Source organism: Mesoplodon densirostris, chromosome 2 (assembly GCF_025265405.1).
Source record: "Mesoplodon densirostris isolate mMesDen1 chromosome 2, mMesDen1 primary haplotype, whole genome shotgun sequence".
NCBI classification, from domain to species: domain Eukaryota; kingdom Metazoa; phylum Chordata; class Mammalia; order Artiodactyla; family Ziphiidae; genus Mesoplodon; species Mesoplodon densirostris.
Window position 1 is genome coordinate 132,672,437 of NC_082662.1, and position 13,262 is coordinate 132,685,698.

At 42.6% G+C, this 13,262-nt stretch overlaps 1 protein-coding gene across 1 annotated transcript; it reads left to right on the forward strand.

The window, feature by feature from the left end:
• Positions 1-2,120: 2,120 nt before the first annotated feature.
• Positions 2,121-10,119, forward strand: LOC132484404 (GRIP and coiled-coil domain-containing protein 2-like). Its single transcript, XM_060090917.1, is given in 5 exon segments — positions 2,121-3,048; positions 6,054-6,431; positions 6,434-7,102; positions 7,105-9,259; positions 9,261-10,119. Coding segments are annotated over 5 exon segments (4,941 nt in total). The 3' UTR covers positions 10,072-10,119.
• The last annotated feature ends 3,143 nt before the right edge of the window (positions 10,120-13,262 follow it).

The window sequence follows — 13,262 nt, forward strand, 5'->3', positions numbered from 1 at the left end:
TAGAAAATGCAAACCAGGAAAATCAAACGTGTTATTTGCTCTTACAGGAAGATACTCTTTTTTTTTTTTTTTTTTTTCCGGTACGCGGGCCTCTCACTGTTGTGGCCTCCCCCGTTGCGGAGCACAGGCTCCGGACACGCAGGCCCAGCGGCCATGGCTCACGGGCCCAGCCGCTCCGCGGCATATGGGATCCTCCCAGACCGGGGCACGAACCCGTATCCCCTGCATCGGCAGGCGGACTCTCAACCACTGCGCCACCAGGGAGGCCCATGAACTGTGAATAAATTAGTGCTAATTTCCCCATGGTCTTCTGCCAGCAAGATGTCAATAGTTGTCTCTATTGTAATGCATTTCCCAGGATACTGCTCCCAGAATGCGAGGAGTAGAAGAAACACTCATCAGAGGTCAAGAATATCAACCCCAGGCTGGCTGAAAAAGATCCGCATCCGGCCACATTTTAGGGTGCACCCTATAAATGACCCAGCTGAAGGTACTGTGGAAAATGTCTCATTCGGTTCACTCAAGGATAATTATTCTAGGAGAAGCGCGACCTTTGACCCGCGGCGGGGCTCCGTGGGAGTCGGCGGGCGGAAGTGCGGGCTGCGGGTAGCCATGGAGGAGCGTGTTCACGACGGGGTGGCCTCGCCGGCCGCTGCTGGGATCGGGAAATCCAAGCTGGAAACATTGCCCAAGGAAGATCTTATCAAGTTTGCCAAGAAGCAGATGATGCTAATACAGAAAGCTAAATCAAGATGTACAGAATTGGAGAAAGAAATTGAAGAATTGAGATTGAAACCTGTTGCTGGAGGAACTGATGATATTATTAAGGCGTTGACCATACGTCTGGATGCTATTCTTTTGGAAAGAGCAGAGACTGAGCAACGGTGTGTTTCTTTGAAGAAGGAAAATATTTAAATGAAGCAAGAGGTTGAGGATTCTGCAACTAAGTTGGAAGATGTGCACGAGGAGTTTGAACAATCACAAAGAAACTATGTGAAAGAAATGGAAAATTTGAAAAATGAATTAATGGCAGTACATTCCAAATACAGTAACGATAAAGCTGGTTGGCAAAAGGAACTGGAAGAAGCAGCAAAAAAAAAACAATTAGAGCTTTCAGAACAAATCAAATTTCAGAGTGATTCTGAAGATAATGTTAAAAAACTACAGGAAGAGATTCAGAAAATTAAGCCAGCCTTTGAGGAGCAGATTTTATGTCTGCAAAAGCAGTTAGAAGTTGCCACAAATGAAAAGGAGTGAGAAATTACTCATCTCCAAGGAGTCACTGAGGCTAATTCTCAGCAGTACCAAAAAGAAATTAATAGTTTGCGAGAAGAACTTTTACAGTTGAAATCTACACACCAAGAAGAGGTGAAAGAATTGAAGTGCCAAATTGAAGCATCTGCTAAAGAACATTAAGCAGAAGTAAATCATTTAAACCAGCTAAAGGAGAACTTAGTCAGCCAGTGTGAGCCAAGTGAGAAGAACCTTCAGGAGAAATATGAATGTGAATTAGAAAACGCAAACCAGGAAAATCAAACGTGTTCTTTGCTCTTACAGGAAGATACTCTTTTTTTTTTTTTTTTTTCCGGTACGCGGGCCTCTCACTGTTGTGGCCTCCCCCGTTGCGGAGCACAGGCTCCGGACACGCAGGCCCAGCGGCCATGGCTCACGGGCCCAGCCGCTCCGCGGCATATGGGATCCTCCCAGACCGGGGCACGAACCCGTATCCCCTGCATCGGCAGGCGGACTCTCAACCACTGCGCCACCAGGGAGGCCCATGAACTGTGAATAAATTAGTGCTAATTTCCCCATGGTCTTCTGCCAGCAAGATGTCAATAGTTGTCTCTATTGTAATGCATTTCCCAGGATACTGCTCCCAGAATGCGAGGTGTAGAAGAAACACTCATCAGAGGTCAAGAATATCAACCCCAGGCTGGCTGAAAAAGATCCGCATCCGGCCACATTTTAGGGTGCACCCTATAAATGACCCAGCTGAAGGTACTGTGGAAAATGTCTCATTCGGTTCACTCAAGAATAATTATTCTAGGAGAAGCGCGACCTTTGACCCGCGGCGGGGCTCCGTGGGAGTCGGCGGGCGGAAGTGCGGGCTGCGGGTAGCCATGGAGGAGCGTGTTCACGATGGGGTGGCCTCGCCGGCCGCTCCTGGGATCGGGAAATCCAAGCTGGAAACATTGCCCAAGGAAGATCTTATCAAGATTGCCAAGAAGAAGATGATGCTAATACAGAAAGCTAAATCAAGATGTACAGAATTGGAGAAAGAAATTGAAGAATTGAGATTGAAACCTGTTGCTGGAGGAACTGATGATATTATTAAGGCATTGACCATACGTCTGGATGCTATTCTTTTGGAAAGAGCAGAGACTGAGCAACGGTGTGTTTCTTTGAAGAAGGAAAATATTTAAATGAAGCAAGAGGTTGAGGATTCTGCAACTAAGTTGGAAGATGTGCACGAGGAGTTTGAACAATCACAAAGAAACTATGTGAAAGAAATGGAAAATTTGAAAAATGAATTAATGGCAGTACATTCCAAATACAGTAACGATAAAGCTGGTTGGCAAAAGGAACTGGAAGAAGCAGCAAAAAAAAAACAATTAGAGCTTTCAGAACAAATCAAATTTCAGAGTGATTCTGAAGATAATGTTAAAAAACTACAGGAAGAGATTCAGAAAATTAAGCCAGCCTTTGAGGAGCAGATTTTATGTCTGCAAAAGCAGTTAGAAGTTGCCACAAATGAAAAGGAGTGAGAAATTACTCATCTCCAAGGAGTCACTGAGGCTAATTCTCAGCAGTACCAAAAAGAAATTAATAGTTTGCGAGAAGAACTTTTACAGTTGAAATCTACACACCAAGAAGAGGTGAAAGAATTGAAGTGCCAAATTGAAGCATCTGCTAAAGAACATGAAGCAGAAGTAAATCATTTAAACCAGCTAAAGGAGAACTTAGTCAGCCAGTGTGAGCCAAGTGAGAAGAACCTTCAGGAGAAATATGAATGTGAATTAGAAAATGCAAACCAGGAAAATCAAACGTGTTCTTTGCTCTTACCGGAAGATACTCTTTTTTTTTTTTTTTTTTTTTCCGGTACGCGGGCCTCTCACTGTTGTGGCCTCCCCCGTTGCGGAGCACAGGCTCCGGACACGCAGGCCCAGCGGCCATGGCTCACGGGCCCAGCCGCTCCGCGGCATATGGGATCCTCCCAGACCGGGGCACGAACCCGTATCCCCTGCATCGGCAGGCGGACTCTCAGCCACTGCGCCACCAGGGAGGCCCATGAACTGTGAATAAATTAGTGCTAATTTCCCCATGGTCTTCTGCCAGCAAGATGTCAATAGTTGTCTCTATTGTAATGCATTTCCCAGGATACTGCTCCCAGAATGCGAGGAGTAGAAGAAACACTCATCAGAGGTCAAGAATATCAACCCCAGGCTGGCTGAAAAAGATCCGCATCTGGCCACATTTTAGGGTGCACCCTATAAATGACCCAGCTGAAGGTACTGTGGAAAATGTCTCATTCGGTTCACTCAAGAATAATTATTCTAGGAGAAGCGCGACCTTTGACCCGCGGCGGGGCTCCGTGGGAGTCGGCGGGCGGAAGTGCGGGCTGCGGGTAGCCATGGAGGAGCGTGTTCACGACGGGGTGGCCTCGCCGGCCGCTCCTGGGATCGGGAAATCCAAGCTGGAAACATTGCCCAAGGAAGATCTTATCAAGATTGCCAAGAAGAAGATGATGCTAATACAGAAAGCTAAATCAAGATGTACAGAATTGGAGAAAGAAATTGAAGAATTGAGATTGAAACCTGTTGCTGGAGGAACTGATGATATTATTAAGGCATTGACCATACGTCTGGATGCTATTCTTTTGGAAAGAGCAGAGACTGAGCAACGGTGTGTTTCTTTGAAGAAGGAAAATATTTAAATGAAGCAAGAGGTTGAGGATTCTGCAACTAAGTTGGAAGATGTGCACGAGGAGTTTGAACAATCACAAAGAAACTATGTGAAAGAAATGGAAAATTTGAAAAATGAATTAATGGCAGTACATTCCAAATACAGTAACGATAAAGCTGGTTGGCAAAAGGAACTGGAAGAAGCAGCAAAAAAAAAAAAACAATTAGAGCTTTCAGAACAAATCAAATTTCAGAGTGATTCTGAAGATAATGTTAAAAAACTACAGGAAGAGATTCAGAAAATTAAGCCAGCCTTTGAGGAGCAGATTTTATGTCTGCAAACGCAGTTAGAAGTTGCCACAAATGAAAAGGAGTGAGAAATTACTCATCTCCAAGGAGTCACTGAGGCTAATTCTCAGCAGTACCAAAAAGAAATTAATAGTTTGCGAGAAGAACTTTTACAGTTGAAATCTACACACCAAGAAGAGGTGAAAGAATTGAAGTGCCAAATTGAAGCATCTGCTAAAGAACATGAAGCAGAAGTAAATCATTTAAACCAGCTAAAGGAGAACTTAGTCAGCCAGTGTGAGCCAAGTGAGAAGAACCTTCAGGAGAAATATGAATGTGAATTAGAAAACGCAAACCAGGAAAATCAAACGTGTTCTTTGCTCTTACAGGAAGATACTCTTTTTTTTTTTTTTTTTTTTTTTTCCTGTACGCGGGCCTCTCACTGTTGTGGCCTCCCCCGTTGCGGAGCACAGGCTCCGGACACGCAGGCCCAGCGGCCATGGCTCACGGGCCCAGCCGCTCCGCGGCATATGGGATCCTCCCAGACCGGGGCACGAACCCGTATCCCCTGCATCGGCAGGCGGACTCTCAACCACTGCGCCACCAGGGAGGCCCATGAACTGTGAATAAATTAGTGCTAATTTCCCCATGGTCTTCTGCCAGCAAGATGTCAATAGTTGTCTCTATTGTAATGCATTTCCCAGGATACTGCTCCCAGAATGCGAGGAGAAGAAGAAACACTCATCAGAGGTCAAGAATATCAACCCCAGGCTGGCTGAAAAAGATCCGCATCCGGCCACATTTTAGGGTGCACCCTATAAATGACCCAGCTGAAGGTACTGTGGAAAATGTCTCATTCGGTTCACTCAAGAATAATTATTCTAGGAGAAGCGCGACCTTTGACCCGCGGCGGGGCTCCGTGGGAGTCGGCGGGCGGAAGTGCGGGCTGCGGGTAGCCATGGAGGAGCGTGTTCACGACTGGGTGGCCTCGCCGGCCGCTCCTGGGATCGGGAAATCCAAGCTGGAAACATTGCCCAAGGAAGATCTTATCAAGTTTGCCAAGAAGCAGATGATGCTAATACAGAAAGCTAAATCAAGATGTACAGAATTGGAGAAAGAAATTGAAGAATTGAGATTGAAACCTGTTGCTGGAGGAACTGATGATATTATTATTAAGGCGTTGACCATACGTCTGGATGCTATTCTTTTGGAAAGAGCAGAGACTGAGCAACGGTGTGTTTCTTTGAAGAAGGAAAATATTTAAATGAAGCAAGAGGTTGAGGATTCTGCAACTAAGTTGGAAGATGTGCACGAGGAGTTTGAACAATCACAAAGAAACTATGTGAAAGAAATGGAAAATTTGAAAAATGAATTAATGGCAGTACATTCCAAATACAGTAACGATAAAGCTGGTTGGCAAAAGGAACTGGAAGAAGCAGCAAAAAAAAAAACAATTAGAGCTTTCAGAACAAATCAAATTTCAGAGTGATTCTGAAGATAATGTTAAAAAACTACAGGAAGAGATTCAGAAAATTAAGCCAGCCTTTGAGGAGCAGATTTTATGTCTGCAAAAGCAGTTAGAAGTTGCCACAAATGAAAAGGAGTGAGAAATTACTCATCTCCAAGGAGTCACTGAGGCTAATTCTCAGCAGTACCAAAAAGAAATTAATAGTTTGCGAGAAGAACTTTTACAGTTGAAATCTACACACCAAGAAGAGGTGAAAGAATTGAAGTGCCAAATTGAAGCATCTGCTAAAGAACATGAAGCAGAAGTAAATCATTTAAACCAGCTAAAGGAGAACTTAGTCAGCCAGTGTGAGCCAAGTGAGAAGAACCTTCAGGAGAAATATGAATGTGAATTAGAAAACGCAAACCAGGAAAATCAAATGTGTTCTTTGCTCTTACAGGAAGATACTCTTGTAGAATAAGCAGTAAATGAAAAAGTCAAATACTTAGAAGATACCCTAAAAGAACTGAAGTCTCAACATAGCATCTTAAAAGACGAGTTAACTTACATGAATAATCTTAAATTAAAACTTGAAATTGATGCCCAGCATACAAAGGATGAGTTTTTTCACGAACGGGAAGATTTAGAGTTTAAAATTAATGAATTATTACTAGCTAAAGAAGAACAGGGGTGTGTAATTGAAAAACTAAAATCTGAGCTAGAAGATTCAAATAAACAATTTTGCTGTACCATAGAACAACATAACAAAGAAGTACAGAGTCTTAAGGAAAAACATCAAAAGAAATATCAGAACTAAATGAGGCATTATTGTCAGGTTCAGAAAAAGAAAAATTAACATTGATGTTTGAAATACAGGGTCTTAAGGAACAATGTGAAAACCTACAAAAAGAAAAGCAAGAAGCAATTTTAAATTATGAGAGTTTACGAGAGATTATGGAAATTTTACAAACAGAGTTGGGGGAACCTGCTCGAAAAATAAGTCAAGAGTTTGAATCAATGAAGCAACAGCAAGCATCTGATGTTAATGAACTTCAGCAGAAGCTCAGAACTGCATTTAATGAAAAAGATGCTCTTCTTGAAACCGTGAATCGTCTCCAGAGAGAAAATGAAAAGTTATTAACACAGCAACAAATTGTACCAGAACTTGAAAATACCATAAAGAACCTTCAAGAAAAGAATGAAGTATATTTAGTTAGTCTCAGTCAGAGAGATACCATGTTACAAGAATTTGAAGCAAAGATAAGTTCTCTTACTGAGGAAAAAGATGATCTCATAAGTAAAATTAAAAGTTCTCATGAAGAGGTGGAGACTGTCTATCACAGACGTGAACGGGGAGAAGGGATTATTGTAGGACCCAGGGAGAAAGTGGAGCAGACTACCCAGTACAACAGTGAGCTAGAACAGAAGGTAAATGAATTAACAGCACAACTAGAAGAAACCTTAAAAAAAAGGATCAAAGTGACGAAAAACTGGAAAAGCTTATGGCTCAGTTGAAAACTCTCTCTGAAGACCAGGAAGCAGTGTCGTCTGAAGTGAAGTCTCTTCATGAAGAAAATAGTAGACTGAGTTCAGAAAAGAACCAGTTGAGCAGGGATTTGGAAGCTCTCCTGTCTCAAAAAGAAGGAGATTTTATGCTGAAGGAGCAGATTTCTGAATTAGAAAAGAAACTTCAGTTAACAGTTGAAGAAAAAGATAATTTAAATAAACTGTTGGGAAATGAGCAAGTTCAGAAATTATTTGTCAGAGCTCAGTTGTGTGGTTTTCTTGAACAAATGGAGTCAAAAGTTTCAGAAGAAAGTGAAGAACAAGATGTTGTAAGTGTCCTACAAGCTGTAGGTGAATCCTTAGCTAAAATAAATGAAGAAAAGCACAACTTGGTCTTCCAGTATGGTAAAAGGGTAGCAGAGTTAGAAAAAGAGATTAAGTTCCTCCAAGAAGAGAGTGTGATTGAATGTGAGAAACTTAGGTCTTTACTAAGAGACCATGAGGTAGAGAAAGCTCTCTTAAGGAAAGAGTTAGAAGAAACCCTCTTGGAAAAAGAGGCCCTGCAGTCTGATCTTCTAGAAATGAAGAATGCTAATGAACAAACAAGGCTTGAAAATCAGAATCTCCTAATTCAAATTGAAGAATTATCTCAAAAATTATGTAGCAAAAATGAAAACCATAATGAAAAAGAAAAATATTTTATAAAGGAGCTTGAAAACCTAAGGCCATTACTAGAACAAAAAGAATCAGAATTGCAAGATGTGAGAGCAGAGTTGAGATCATTAAAGGATTCCTTAGAGAAATCACCTTCTGTAGAAAGTGATCAACCTTCAGTAAAAGAGTTTGAAGAAAAAATAGCATATCTGGAAGAAGACTGCAAAGACAAACAGGAGAAAATAGAGAAGTTAAAGCTAGTTGCTTTGAAGGCAAAGAAAGAACTAGGTTTTAGCAGAAAAGAGGCCCAGACACTACGGGAAGAACTTGAATCTGTTCGTTCAGAAAGGGATCAGGTGTCTACTTCCATGAGAGATCTCATTCAAGGAGCAGAAGGCTATAAGAATCTTGTATTGGAATATGATAAGCAGTCAGAGCAGTTGGACCTGGAGAAAGAACGGGCTAATAATTTTGAGCACCAAGTAGAAGACCTTACAAGACAATTAAGGAATCTGGCTTTTCAGTGTGAAAAATTAAACTCAGATAATGAAGACCTCCTGGCCCATATTGAGACACTGCAGTCTAACACCCGGTTATTAGACGTGCAGATTTTGGAAGTCCACAAAGCCAAGGCCATGGCAGACAAAGAGTTGGAAGCTGAAAAACTTCAGAAAGAGCAGAAAATAAAGGAGCATGCCAGTTCTGTAAACGAACTTGAAGAGCTTCAGCTACAACTGCAAAAGGAAAAGAAACAGCTTCAGAAAACCATGCAAGAATTAGAGCTGGTTAGAAAGGATGCCCAACAAACCACATTGATGAACATGGAAATTGCTGATTACGAACGTTTGATGAAAGAATTAAATCAAAAGTTAGCTAATAAGAACAGCAAGATAGAAGATTTGGAACAAGAAATAAAAATCCAAAAACAGAAACAAGAAACCCTGCAGGAAGAAATGACTTCGCTGCAGGCTTCAGTACAACAGTATGAGGGAAAAAACACCCAAATCAAGCAGTTGCTTGTGAAAACCAAAAAAGAACTGTCAGATTCAAAGCCAGCGGAAACTGATCACTTAATACTTCAAGCGTCTTTAAAGGGCGAGCTGGAGGCAAGCCAGCAGCAAGTAGAAGTGTATAAAATTCAGCTGGCGGAAATGACGTCGGAGAAGCACAAAGCTCACCAGCACCTGAAGGCGTCCGCGGACCAGCAGCAGCGCACGCTGGGCGCCTACCAGCAGAGGGTGGCAGCCCTGCAGGAGGAGTGCCGCGCAGCCAGGGCAGAACAAGCTGCTGTCACCTCTGAATTTGAGAGCTACAAAGTCCGAGTTCACAACGTTCTAAAACAACAGAAAACTAAGTCTGTGTCTCAGACGGAGACCAACGGAGCCAAACAAGAAAGAGATCATCTGGAAATGCTGATTGACCAACTAAAGATCAAATTACAAGACACCCAAAATAACTTACAGGTCGGAGAACTCCGCGATGAAGTCTGAGCATGCACAGACCGTGAGTCAGCTCTCGGCCCAGCACGAGGCCCTGCGTGGCAGCTTCCGAGACCAGGTGCTGCAGCTGCAGGAGGAGCACCGGCGGACGGTGGAGACGCTGCAGCAGCAGCTGAGCAGGCTGCAGGCCCAGCTCTTCCAGCTCCAGAGCGAGCCGTCCACAAGAAGCCCAGCTTCTTCCCAGCAACCTTTGAGGAGCCTTCGAGAAAGGAGAAGCACAGACCTCCTGCATCTGGATGTGCCGGCCACGACCCGGGAGGAGGGGGAGGAGATGGAGACCACAGACACCAAGTCCGTATCTTCCGCTGGCATCCACCCGCAGTCCTTAGAGCAGCTGCTCCGTTCTCCCGAAGCCAGACTCGAGCCTCCTTCCTGGCACGCTGAATTCACCAAAGAAGAATTGGTTCAAAAGTTCAGTTCCACCACAAAAAGTGCCGACCACTTAAACGGGCTGCTTCGGGAAACAGAAGCCACCAACGCCATCCTCACGGAGCAGATTAAGCTTCTGAAGAGTGAAATAAGGCGGCTGGAGAGGAACCAGGCACAAGAGCAGTCGGCCGCCAACCTGGAATACCTGAAGAACGTGCTGCTGCAGTTCATCCTCCTGAAGCCGGGAAGCGAGTGGGCACGGCTGCTGCCCGTCGTGGACACGATGCTGCAGCTCAGCCCCGAGGAGAAGGCCAGGCTGGCCGCCGCCGCCCAAGGTGAGGAGGAAAATGCTTCCCGTTCCTCCGGCTGGGCGTCCTATCTGCACAGCTGGTCTGGACTTCGATAGACCGATGGGAAAAGCATTATTTATTAACCAAATAGAATCCATTCGGCAAAAAAGGTTTTAAAAAAATTATAAAAGTATAAAAAAAAGAATAATTATTCTAGTTGATTCAGTGCCTCATATTGAAGAAAAAGCTATGAAATATTAAGCAGTATTCTTCTTTTATTCCATGTGTTCAAATTGAAACTTACTAAGCAAGCTGGTACTGTTTTTTTTTTGTGTGTTTTTTTTTTTTTATGTTGTACTTACTTTTTATTAAAAGCCAAGAGTCAAAGTTAAGTGATTTTTCACAATATAATGCAAGTTCAGAAAAGGACATTAAGTATGTAATAATATATAGGAAGTATCTTGTTTTGTATTTTTTTTTTTATCTTTTTATTTTTTTTAATTTTTTTTTTATTTTTTTTTCTATTTTTTTATTAGTTTCTGCTTTATAACAAAGTGAATCAGTCATACATATACATCTGTTCCCACATCCCCTCCCTCATGCATCTCCCTCCCTCCCACCCTCCCCATCCCTCCCCTCCAGGCGGTCACAAAGCACCGAGCTGATCTCCCTGTGCTCTGTGGCTGCTTCCCACTATCTATCTACCCTACGTTTGGTAGTGTATATATGTCCATGCCTCTCCCTCGCTTTGTCACAGCTTACCCTTCCCCCTCCCCATATCCCCAAGTCCATTCTCAAGTAGGTCTGTGTCTTTATTCCCGTTTTACCCCTAGGTTCTTCATGGTACTGTTTTAACCATGGAAGTAAACATGTATTTAAAATTCAACATTTGGTTCATGTTTAAGAGGGAAGATGGTCTCTAGTTATGGTTTAGACATTAGCTGATTTTTGAACATTAGCAACAACACATCCCTCCCTGAAACCATGTTTTGAGATTTCTTTAAATTATTAGACATTATTTAGAACAGGATTATATTGACATAAAAGTTGTACATGCAATACAGAAAATACCTGTATCCTATCACTCCAGTTTCAGCTATTAATAATATATAGCATAGGTGAAGTACATTTGTTACAATTAGTGAAACAACGTAAGTATATTTTTACTAATGAAAAGTCCATAGTTCACCTCAGAGTCATACCTTGTGTTGTTATATGCAATGATATTTGAAATATGTACAATATTATTTGTCACCATTATGGTGCCATACAGAAATGTGTACACTAATGTTCATAGTAGCATTATTCTCAGTAGCCAAAAGATAGAAACAATCCAAAGTCCATGAGGTGATGAATGGATAAATCAAATGTGATATATACACAGAATGGAATAATTTTCAACCATAAAAAGGAATTAAAGATTGACTTATGCTACAAAATGAATGATCCAAATAATATAAAAAATATATTAATGTTAGTGAAATAAGGCAGGCGCAGAAAGACAAATATTATATGATTCCACTTGTATGAGGTACCTAGTGTAGGCAAACTCACAGACACCGGAAGTAGAAATTACCAAGGTCAGGAGGCAGGAGTAAGGTGGATTATGATTTAATGGGTACAGAGGTTACGTTGAAATGATGAAAAAGATTAAGATGTAGATTGTGTTGATGGGTACACAGCATTGTGAAAGTAAGAAATGCTAGTGAACTGTATACTTCAAAATTATGAAAAGCATAAATATGTATATTTCATCACAATAAAATAAGTCAAAAATCCAACAGAATGGACGATGAATGAAGGAGCAACATATTTGATTAGAAGGAAGCTGAAAGAGTCTTGTAACATTTCAAGAAGAAGGGGGATTTGGAGGGACTTTGAAATGGGCAGAGGGGCCGTGGGACTCTATACTGAAACATAGTGCAATGTTAGTGTTTAAGCTTTTTCAGACTGACACTTTCAAATTGATTAGGTTCCCTACAGCTAGAAAGCTAAAGGTTCTCTTCCTCATTTCTGAAATATTCCTCCCCTTTGCCTTCCTCCACCCACCAGGGAGGTTTGTCCAACAGCACCTCAGTCCACACTCAGTAACCACCTGCATCCATACACTCCCACCCTGTGTCCACATTAACGAGGCTCTCTGAGTAATTCCTGAGCAGCATCACCAGTGTCCTGACACTTACTCTGTGTCCTCCTAGAGCCCCCTGAGGACCGGTTGGAGGGACTGCCCCATGCGAGGGCAGTTGAAGAGGCTCCTTCTACCTCCAGGGTAAGCTCCCCTTATTTATCAGAGGTAAAAAGTTTGCTTCATTTCTTTCTTTTGCAATTGATTTCAGATATGAAGATCTACAATGTTCAAGACAGCTGATGTATACAATTTTGCTTGGTTGGATGAATGCTGATTGAAGGTCTTTCCCAACAGATAACTCATTCAAAAGGCCATTTAAAAATGGCAACATCAGTTAGAAACTGTAGAGTCAGACACACTTTCCTCAGCAGAAAATTTCCCTCCTTGAAATAGACTTTTGTATTTGCTCCTCAAAGTGGACCTGAGAGATCTTCCAGGCAAAGCTCCAGCCTTTCCCACAGCTGTCTTCTCTGGTTTCTTTTGGGGCCATTGACTCAACACCAGTTTCCCATTTGGTTTTCTGAGGACAAAAAAAGAGATGAAATACCTGTGTCCACAGAGCACAGGATGCTGAGATCCTTACACTGTTTTCTCTTCTCTAATCACAGGTGGATTGGACAGCAAACAAAACCGGTATGTATTCAGAGTTCACCCCTGTGCTGAGGAACAATCTAGATGATGAAGAAGGTGGGACTCTCTTGCTGGCTTTGCTTGGAGAGACACCCTGATTCAGGGTCCCTACAGGGATGAGGGCTGGGGGTGTAGAGCTAGAGAGTGATTTCCCAGTAAAGAGCCACGCCCAAGTTCTATGGTCCTGGAAGTAACTGCATCATTTAGATGATGTGGGTTTGTGTGTATCAGGGTTGGGATGGGGTCCATGTGTGAGCCTATGTGGTGTGATTGTGAACCTGCATGCGTGAGCGTGTGTGTGTTTCCTGAGGAGATATTTCCCTCTTACACAGCACAATTCACCTGTCAACAAAGCTCATCACCACTGCACACTGTCTGTACACTACCTTGTTCTTCCCTCAACACAGCTGTTGCCCAGATTTGGTTAATATTCCTTTTCCTCAGAAGGAGATGGTGCAGAGATAAATGTTCTCAGCTCTTGACCTCCTAAGTGGAAAAGCCAAACTGAGAACCCAGGGATGGGTCCCAATGTGGGTGCTCTGGATCCCT